This window comes from Perkinsus marinus (genome assembly GCF_000006405.1).
Source record: "Perkinsus marinus ATCC 50983 genomic scaffold scf_1104296951506, whole genome shotgun sequence".
Taxonomy (NCBI): Eukaryota; Perkinsozoa; order Perkinsida; family Perkinsidae; genus Perkinsus; species Perkinsus marinus.
The window spans coordinates 112,767-122,594 of NW_003209261.1; the positions used below are offsets into that span (position 1 = coordinate 112,767).

General features: G+C 46.8%; 4 protein-coding genes across 4 annotated transcripts; 3 read left to right on the plus strand and 1 right to left on the minus strand.

Moving 5' to 3' along the window:
- Nucleotides 1-884: 884 nt before the first annotated feature.
- Pmar_PMAR025982 (H+-translocating inorganic pyrophosphatase TVP1, putative) lies at nucleotides 885-3,182 on the minus strand. Its single transcript, XM_002777565.1, has one exon. The coding sequence runs from the start codon at nucleotides 3,140-3,142 to the stop codon at nucleotides 962-964; it is 2,181 nt and encodes a 726-aa protein (XP_002777611.1). The 5' UTR covers nucleotides 3,143-3,182; the 3' UTR covers nucleotides 885-961.
- Nucleotides 3,183-3,894: 712 nt separating this feature from the next.
- Nucleotides 3,895-5,811, plus strand: Pmar_PMAR025983 (ribosomal protein L7/L12, putative). The gene is made up of 8 exons (XM_002777566.1): nucleotides 3,895-3,967; nucleotides 4,304-4,459; nucleotides 4,504-4,592; nucleotides 4,847-4,992; nucleotides 5,037-5,149; nucleotides 5,197-5,277; nucleotides 5,405-5,476; nucleotides 5,779-5,811. Exons 1-8 carry the CDS (start codon nucleotides 3,899-3,901, stop codon nucleotides 5,791-5,793), a joined length of 741 nt encoding a protein of 246 aa, XP_002777612.1. The 5' UTR covers nucleotides 3,895-3,898; the 3' UTR covers nucleotides 5,794-5,811.
- Nucleotides 5,812-6,118: 307 nt separating this feature from the next.
- Pmar_PMAR025984 (zinc finger protein DHHC domain containing protein, putative) lies at nucleotides 6,119-9,127 on the plus strand (the record flags this gene model as incomplete). Its single annotated transcript, XM_002777567.1, has 7 exons — nucleotides 6,119-6,241; nucleotides 6,663-6,973; nucleotides 7,017-7,146; nucleotides 7,510-7,691; nucleotides 8,148-8,235; nucleotides 8,919-9,002; nucleotides 9,062-9,127. 7 exons carry the CDS (start codon nucleotides 6,119-6,121, stop codon nucleotides 9,125-9,127), a joined length of 984 nt encoding a protein of 327 aa, XP_002777613.1.
- A 120-nt stretch (nucleotides 9,128-9,247) lies between these two features.
- Nucleotides 9,248-9,658, plus strand: Pmar_PMAR025985 (histone H3, putative; the record flags this gene model as incomplete). Its single annotated transcript, XM_002777568.1, has 1 exon — nucleotides 9,248-9,658. The coding sequence occupies one exon, from the start codon at nucleotides 9,248-9,250 to the stop codon at nucleotides 9,656-9,658; it is 411 nt and encodes a 136-aa protein (XP_002777614.1).
- Nucleotides 9,659-9,828: the final 170 nt, after the last annotated feature.

A 9,828-nucleotide genomic window follows, 5' to 3' on the forward strand; every position in this document is an offset into this window, starting at 1 on the left:
CGGGTCGATCGAATAATGGCTATAAGTATCAGAAGACCCAAGATCCACCCTCTCACCAACGGTCTACTGAGAGCCAACATGATGCTCCTAATCGAGCCTACAGTTGAACAGTGAAGGACCTGCACACAGAACAAACTCTAGAGAGAAACCGGAACATAACGTTGCAAAGCAATGGTGATTGCCATATGGGCAACCACGACCCACACTATGTGCGGCGACTATGCACACCTGAGACTGACGCTTTCGTGCTGTCGTTTCCTTTCCGACGACGCCTTACACAAGCCGTGTACATACCCCATCAGATGCTTGCCTTTAGCACCCTATTCAGGTGAGAAACCCTAGCTTCTTGTGAATTCTACTGTCCCCCGGACGACTCTAAAGAGAGCCGTTTAGGCTTTAGTATATTACTCTCGCTGTGGCGTTCAGCCGAAGGCGTAGATGCTCCCTCATGCATAGGAGTTCTGGAACCCGTTTCGATGTACACAGATTGCCTATAACACCACCTAATTCACAGAACTGACAGGTATTTCGCAACTGATCTGTACACTGACTTCTGGACAATGGTCAGCAATAACAGGTGCTTTATGAAACGCTCACCGGCAAGACTGGATCACGGAACAACTAGCACTGAAACCAATGATGGCTTACCGAGTCCAGCTACCACCTAACTCTTTATCCGAAGCCCAGAAACTATACTCTAATATCACCTAAGACCGTCACCTCGTTCGAACTTGAGGATCAAATGTCGCTCAGACCAACTACCTTCACGACAATTGGTGAAACATTGTCGATAGAGACCCTACAGTTTTACCCCTCATCGACTAGTATCCGCGACGACTACGAACTCAACATGCGACTAGAATGTGATGGGAAGTGTACGGTCGCTTATCCGAACACACACCAGAAGGGAGCAACTTAGGAACAGCGAATAAGTAAATGTACTATATGAATACGAATAGGTTTACAACCAGAAAGGACCGCCATTCTCGTTCGAAGTCTTGGCAATAACGCCACCGAAGACGAGAGACATGATGGCAGAAAGCTTAATAACGATGTTGATGGCAGGACCAGAGGTATCCTTGAGCGGGTCACCGACGGTATCACCAGTCACAGCGTTCTTATGAGCCTGGGAGCCCTTACCGCACTCGGGACCAAGACCACCGGCCTCGATGTACTTCTTGGCATTATCCCAAGCGCCACCAGTGTTAGACATGGAAATGGCCATCTGGACGCCAGAGACAAGAGCACCGCACAAAAGACCGGCAGTGCAGTTCTTACCGAAGAGGAGACCAGCAACGAGAGGGGAGAGGATAACCAAGCAACCAGGGGCGATCATCTCCATAAGAGAGGCGTCAGTGGCGATCTTGATGCACTTAGTGTAGTTGGGCTTCATCTCACCAGAGATGATCTTGGGGAACTGCGACATGCACTCCTCGACCATCTGGTTAGCAGCCTTACCAACAGACTTCATAGTCATAGCAGAGAAAGCATAAGGCATCATAGCGCCGAAGAGAAGACCAGTGAAGGTCCAAGGATCGAGGATATTCACCTTGGAGATGTCAGCACGGACGGTATAAGCGCCGAATAGTGCGAGGGATACGAGAGCGGCAGATCCGATGGCAAAGCCCTTACCAATGGCAGCGGTGGTGTTACCAGCGGCATCAAGAGCATCAGTGAGTTCCCTAACCTCGGGACCCAACTCGGACATCTCAGCGATACCACCGGCGTTATCAGAGATGGGACCGTAGGCATCAATGGTGAGGGACATAGTGAGAGTCCCGAGCATACCAAGAGCACCAAGGGCAACACCGAACATACCAGCGATGGAGTGAGCAACGCAAATGGTGATGGCCAGGCAGATAACGGGGACGATGCAAGAAACATAACCAGCAGCAAGACCATAGATGATGCCAGTAGCGGCGGAGATACCCTCGGACTCGGCGATCTCACGGACCGGCTTGTAAGTCTGAGAAGTGTAGTATTCAGTGGTGTAGCCAATGCAGAGACCGGACCAAAGACCGAGAAGAATGCACACAGAGCACTTAACCCACGAGCAAGCAGGATGAGCCTCGTCAATGGCGAAATAGCCAGCGGGAAGAGCCCACCAAGAAAGGGCGATAACAGTGGGGGTCTGCAACAAGGTTGAGATGATGAGAACACCCTTAAGAGCCTTTTCGATGTCAGGAATCTCCTTGACCTTGTAGAAGATGTTGACGGTGAGCATAGTAACAAGACCAACAAGAATACCAACGGAAGAGACCATCAATGGGAACAACATAGTGGACCACTCAGCAGACACGAGAGCATCAGGTGCGGCAGAGCAGATAACCATGGCAGCGCAAGTAGACTCGGCGAAAGAACCGAAAAGATCAGCACCCATACCGGCAATATCACCAACGTTATCTCCAACGTTATCGGCGATACAGCCGGGGTTCCTCGGATCATCCTCATCAAGACCGTACTCATTCTTGCCAGAGAGATCGGCACCAACATCGGCAGCCTTGGTGTAAATACCACCACCGACACGGCCGAACAGAGCAATAGAGGAACCACCCAGACCGTAACCGGTAAGAGCCTCATAGAGAGCACGGAGATCACCATTGTAGAAAGAAGGAACATTGTAGATGGTGACAAGGATGGCCAAGTTAAGAACAGCCAAAGACACGAGAGCAAAACCCATGACAGAACCACCGCGGAGAGCAACATCATAACCGTCAGAGAGGTTCTTCCAGCACTCGTGAGCGGTACGGACGTTGCAGTATACAGCAGTCTTCATACCGATGTACCCGCAGGCGATCGAAGTAATAGAACCCACAACAAAGGAAAGCATGGTGCCGAAACCGATGCAGGGCCAGATAATAACGGAGAAGACAACAACATAAACCATCATGTACTTGTACTCAGCAACGAGGAACGCATTGGCACCTTCAGCGATGTTGGAAGATATCTCACGCATGGCGAGGAGGATCTTCTGAACATCGCGGGCATCACCAGCAACAAGAGAGTCCTGCATACCAGACTTTCCCTTATAGGGACCAGCTAGTTTGATGCTGCGAACATAGATCAACTCCTTGATGGCCCACAGAAGACCTACCACAGGCGGAACAAAAGAAAATACGTTAGTTAATGTGACGCTGCTCATTATGGCAGTGGAGAAGTCACTTCAAGCCTCTTGAGCTTTCTCGCCTTCAGCAGCAGACGATAGCTATCGATAACACCTTGCAGACTTGCATTTCCCCTTTATGGCTGTGTGTGGAATCTTGTCCCTTTGCTGATGTTCAAGCGGGATGACCGGTCAAGCTGCTGCTCTGAGAACTCTCCGGTGATCTATTTGAGTGTGCTCGCGGAAAGCCCATGATAGATAGGGAGTTCGAGAGAGACCAATCGGAGTATGTGCAGGTCAAGTCAAGGTTGACACGAGACATTGGCCTTCACTTGCGTGGTGCCGAGTGTGGCGGTCATCGATGAATAGGCGTTAATACACTCGGACTCATCTTCTAGTGTACTTGATAGTCGCAGATATCATATAGCAAGGTCTTCACCTCACAGTCAGAACATTGCAGTCGACTACACAAGATGAACAAATGCTCGTATGGCTTGTTCGGGAACATCGGACTGACATGCTGTGAATCAAAACCGGTGTGTGGAACGTCCATTCAAGCCGTTGTTGTATCGTGAAGATAGTTCCGTAATTAGATGATGCTGGCCGTATAGGTTATGTTGTTGCGGCTCTTATCTTAGGCGATTCGCGCCTTCAGCATGCCCGTCTTTGTGAATGATCGATTACGTATAATGGACTGCTAACAAGTAGCGCTGGGGTATAACTTTTAGACATGCTCACGATCAATCCTTGCATATGTGGGGATTTTCTCGCCGATCAAGGTTTTACTATTTCCCCATGATGTGTTCCTGGGCTGTCTTCGTTCGTCGGTCTTGCATTGTCGTATCACGGCGGCTGACATATCAGGTGAGTGATGTTATTTTTTATATTATGTAGTATAGCGTTTATCAATAATGCACTTCACAATTTATACTTAGATTAAAACTCATTATATATTAGTATGGCATGAGATATAATCTTAGTGAGCTATTGTCGATACTAACTACATGGTAGTTCACATTTCACTAGACCCTATACCCTATACGATAGATGATTTCCAAAGCCAAGAAGTGGTATAGTGGAACCGAATGATAGGCCTTGCATAGCTGCTATGGAAGTTTAGAGCCGAACCTGGGTGTCAAGAGCTGCTTGTATAAAATTGCAGTTTAGTGGTGTTGCAGTATGATGGTAAACCGATTTCAGGTTCCCTTAGTACGAATGGGGACAAGAGCGTTTAGCGCGGAGCAGTCTCCGCCCAGGGACTCTTCCTTTGATGTTTTCGCCAAAATTAAAGATAAGGGGGACGGAAAGGTCAATAGTGTTGCTGGAGAAGTGAAAAAAAGAAAACCGTCGGATAAAGTAATGAGGAGATGATGGATATCCGCTTGTGGAGGTGTTCTCAGGTCATTAAATTGGTCGACGATATATTATCATTATCGCTCATCGAGGCCGCGGACCTCTGTGATTTATGCCAAGAAAAACTGGCTGCGAGGTGAAGTCGCTAGGTTGTACAGTGAATAGCTCCTATGGGGGTTACTGCTGAATGTCCAACATCCTTCTCCTTGCGCATTCTCTCATTGATCGGGATTGGTCTAGTTTTTCGGAATGCATGCTCCTGCGAGTTTGTCACCCGTTATATGATGTAGAGGAGCACCAGGGAAAGTTTCATGGTGGTGGTGCGGTATAGAACCTGAAATTAGTGGATCCGTATATGGTGTCGCTGAGATGTCATATGGCGTATGTTAGATCCGGGGGTGTTCCTGGTCGATCTCCTTTTCCACATCCTGGTGCCATGTTTGGTGGTGGTATGATGGCATCGCCTATGATGATGGGGATGCCTGCTGCTCCTGGTGGGGTCCTACCTCAGCAACAAGTTGCTACACCACAAGCTGGTCAGTTGTGTTACAGCTAGGCCGATGTTTGAGCTTCGTCTCAGGCGGAGATGTAGATGCTAGTGAGAAGGCTGACGAGAAGCCGGCTGAGAAGAAGAAAGAACCTGCGAAGAGCGTCGTGACGATCAAGCTGGTCAGTTATAATACCGAGAAGAAGGTATCCGAAGGTCCCCGGTTCTATCCCCAATGAGAGCATTTCCGCAGGTGACGACGATTAAGGAGGTTCGGGCAGTTACAGGCCTCGGTCTCCGGGAGGCGAAGGATGCAGTGGAAGGCTGTCCGACGGTAATTTTCCATTACCATTATTATCCTCCGGGACCTGACCAGTACCTCGTAGATATTCTCAAGTTGCCATCTTTGTTGCTATTGTTATTCTTCCATAGTACGATGTTAATAATTGTAGTTCTCTCAGGTAATAAAGAAGGGTGTACCCATGGAACAGGCGGAAGAGATCAAGAAGAAAATGGAGTCAACCGGAGCTCAGGTAATTTGTTTCAAGTGACTGTCCGATACGAATAGTATATGCCTTTCGATGGTACGAATCTCATCATTCAAATCTTGGGAATGACGGTTATTTGGGTTGTGGGTATGTGGGGTTATTTGGGGCGAGAAACATGGCCTAGGTCCGTTTAGAATGCCAGGGTCCAAGCTACTGTGAGTTGTAGTTAAATTCGTGCTGAATAGGATTAGGGAGAACCACGTGTATGTCAATTATATATTGGACTTTTTATCGGTTGGAGGTTATCGATCGGCTAATGAGGTTGTTGGCGCTTGGTGTACTTTCAGGTCGAGTTTGTGTGACGTTTTCTGGTGTATTTGTCATGCTTGAAATCGTGATAAGTTTCTGTGAAGAGCTAAATTGTTGTTTTGAGTGTGGTCATGCTACGAAGGGAACTTGGTACTCAGAGTTGATCATTAGCCTGATGGAAATGTAGCCATATATTCTGATTGCCCTTTGGAGACTGCTTGTGTCGATATTCTCGATCGGAATCGAGAATAGCAAGAAAATGGATATTGACATTTCAACGTATCCCTGTCCATATTCCGTCCGGGGGTCTCCTTATCTTAGATTGCAATCGACGCAATTGATTCGGATTGATATTTGGTCTAGAAATATACTTTGAGAATGAGTGATGCGGCTCATATCGACTCTCAAGCCGGTCGACCAAAGCTAACCTTGCCGATAACACCGCGAACCCTCAATAGCGTATCCTCGTCAAACTATGAGGATACCTATGGAAGCCATGAGGTAATGTGGATTGGTATAGGGGAATGTTGTAGGAAGTCCTTAGAGTCTCCGTCATTGACTTGGTATTATTTATCATCACGGCGATACTATATTCCATTCCTTATGGAATAGTTTTTACGCTACGTAAACTCTTGTAAATATGGGAGAATAAAAAGATGATGAGATTGGAGTTTTGATTATAATGGGTTTTGGAAGCAATCATTTGGCATGTACCTTGATCATCAATAATTGTATTATTGTTGTGATGAGTCGAATGCTGCTGTTAATGACTCTACGCCAGAGACCGAAGCACCATACTCAGTATATCTTGGCTCGATGCATTCTCTGTATTGAAACGTCGATCGGGAAATACCTGTTGAGACGAATCATTCGTTCGATATAATTGGTTCGCTTGAGTCCTGTTATTGCTATCTTCGCTCAGGAGTCTTACAACACCGATGTAGTGTTTCGTGATACAAATGAGGTGGATCATGATGTGTGTTCTCCTGGCAAGCGAGATGAACATAGGAGGCGTTTTGAAAGCTTTGAGAGCTGGGATTCTGCTTCGGATAGCTGTTCGTCGAGAGACGGTGCATTGAGTGATGGAGTGGATGAGGGTAACATGCTCTTCATGAGTTACGAAGCCTCTCATGAGTTGCGAGAATTGCGAGCGACACGTGAAGTGCAACATTATGGGGGGATGAGAGTGTTCCGAGGTCTTTGGGGGATGGTGTTCTATATAGGACCCCATTGGTAAGAATGGACTGGGTTAGGACTGCTGTATATGCTCTTACAGGTATGCTATATTAGTGATGATTGGAGTCATTCTTGGTATCGGTTTTGGATTTACTTTTATGCTCACACCAGGGCTACAGTTGTCGGAAACTCAGCAGAAATTGCAGAAATTCATAGGGACTTTTTTGACGGTAGGATGGAGTTACTCCCCTCGATGAGTCTACTGTAGTTGTTGTCAACAACGGGAGTCGCCCTTTCTTCTATAACTAGTCGACTATTAGGTCACATCTGTTCATCTGATAACAGAGCCATCATCACCATGAGGCAAGATCGTCAATGACGACTGTCTTGTGAGTGATGATGATGTTTAACACCAGCCCGGAGTTTCCAGGCTCACCATTCAACTCTTACTCATAACTCTCTTACTTGTATGATATCACTGTACACCGGTTCCAAGCTTTTTCTCCATCATTATTCTCGTTCACACTTTGGATCTTCACGACTCTTCTCTAGACGATCCCAAAATCCAAGAGATGCCCCTCCTTCTCATTTAGATGATCTCGCTGCTCACATTCCTTCGCTGCGCGCTCGTCTCGGACCCCGGTATCTTGCAAGCGTATCCTGAGGAGGCTAACGATACTGATGACATTGGAGAGGAACAGTGGCTTCCCAGCCACGGGATGATCTACTGTAGGAGGTGCAAAGTCATGCAGAGAAAAGGAACTCTGCACTGCGAGTAAGGAACACCTGCTGTTGAGCTCGTATCGGGCATCAGTCGGATAGAGTTTGACGGCTTATTTGTATGGCATAACACGGCGGTGTGCAGTACAAACGAGGAGTGGTGAAGTTTTCCCTACAGGCGTTAGTTATCACTCTGTCTTCGTAGTGAAGTGGCGGATCTCGCTCAGTCCACGTCTATCGAGTCTACCAATGGATTTGACGTATGTCTCGGTTCCCTGGAGTCGACATTTCTCTTTAAAAAACGTTTTCGTGCATGCCTCTTTGAGCATGAACGAGTTTTTCGATTTTCGCGCAAACCTCGGTTTATAAAGGAGTCATTGTTATTCACCTCGTGGCCTCCTACGCGTTTACTTGTTAATTCACATTCACCGACTGTCCTTCTCTTTACTTGATTGGAGATCGCGATGGATACGGTTTCGATCGAGTACTTGATGTCGCGTGGTCATGTCAGATACTGCCGGGTTTGCATAGATGAGTTCGACCATCATTGCCCGTGGATCGGTAAGTGTGTCGGTGGAGGCAACGTCACGGATTTCTATGTATTCCTTGCTGTTTGCGTTGCTTCATCCGCATACATTGCGATTGTTACTGGTATATACTTTAGTCATATTCCATAGAGAGACAATTCTTTGGTTGGTTCGGATAGTGTTCTGCGATTGTCCTACATTCGGTTCAATATCGGGCGTGTGTCTATTTGGCAGATTCCCTGATTGATCTAGTATGGTGACTCGCCAATCATCCATCTGGCATCATTAGTTGAACGCAATGCTGGGGAGAACATTAGGAAAGTACAAGAAAACCTAGAGTAGTAAGTTGATGGTTCAATAGTAGTTTCAAATAGTGGTACAGCTAATATAGCTTAATCGATCAGTAGCTTTACCAGCTAAAGTGGGACATGGCTCAGTGTAAGAGTCGGACCCAGGAATAGATCCTGAGACCTTTCGGTTCGTGAACATACAGGTTAACCACGTGGCCATATAGACCTAGTGGAACATATTCACTAGCCTAGACCTCGCACTCCACTTCATTTCCCATGCCTAATCCTACTGACCTAGAACATGCTAATCATCACGGACGAATTTATTCTTTTTTGCCTATATCAAGTCTCCCATCTTAGATATATGTATTAGACCTTCTACCTTAGTAAGATGGGAGAACTAATATATACCTCTAATAGAGAGTATCTCTAAACTGTTGTAGAACTTGGCCTACCAGACCTCAGATAGTTGAACATTATCATCCGGCCAACATTTATCGTTATCGACCCCTACAACTGTGTGATTCTGACTTTGTTGCTTTCAAGAAAGTGAGACTTTCAGTTTGGCGATGCCGAATCTACTATTCTCAATTCAGCCGTAATATTAGAACTGGGGGGGAGAGAGTAGTAAGGGCGTGAGGGGCTCGAATGCAGATCAGGTTCATACTCATTAATCTGATACTACAATGCCCAGTTTGTGATTTGACGATCTTTCCATCAGTTCTTGCGCAGAAAAATGGCAGCCCCTGAGCTTGCACTTACTTTATCTTCATCGTACCCGAGTAATCTTCGTAATGGCTAGAACTAAGCAAACAGCTAGGAAATCCACCGGTGGCAAGGCTCCTCGCAAGCAGCTCGCTTCCAAGGCAGCTCGCAAGTCCACTCCAAGCACTGGCGGCATCAAGAAGCCTCATAGATATCGCCCTGGCACAGTTGCTCTTCGCGAAATTAGGCGATATCAGAAGAGCACTGACCTTCTTATTCGCAAGCTACCATTTCAGAGGCTTGTCCGTGAAGTCGCCCAAGACTTCAAGACTGATCTGAGGTTTCAGAGTAGCGCCGTAATGGCTCTACAAGAGGCTGCCGAAGCCTATCTTGTGGGTCTCTTCGAAGATACCAACCTCTGTGCCATCCATGCTAAGCGTGTAACTATCATGCCTAAGGATATGCAGCTCGCCAGGAGGATCCGTGGCGAGAGATCGTAAGCTATCAGAAGTCTCTTGAGTCTAACATGCATTACAAGGCGTTATTCAACGCCATCTAAATATTCGAACTTCCATGAAAACAGGTGTAATTTTAAGACGAAAATTAGAAATCGCCATTCATCGGTTCGTAAACATTTAACGTTTTTTCCATCAGATCGCGTACGATATCA

Bases quoted from the DNA above. Each gene is read 5' to 3' on its own strand.
- Pmar_PMAR025983 (XM_002777566.1), top strand. From the start codon at position 3,899: ATGATGTGTTCCTGGGCTGTCTTCGTTCGTCGGTCTTGCATTGTCGTA. The intron at 4,460-4,503 runs GTAATGAGGAGA...AGGTGTTCTCAG, and splicing joins AAAGAAAACCGTCGGATAAA to GTCATTAAATTGGTCGACGA. The intron at 4,993-5,036 runs GTCAGTTGTGTT...GCTTCGTCTCAG, and splicing joins AGTTGCTACACCACAAGCTG to GCGGAGATGTAGATGCTAGT.
- Pmar_PMAR025982 (XM_002777565.1), bottom strand. From the start codon at position 3,142: ATGAGCAGCGTCACATTAACTAACGTATTTTCTTTTGTTCCGCCTGTG.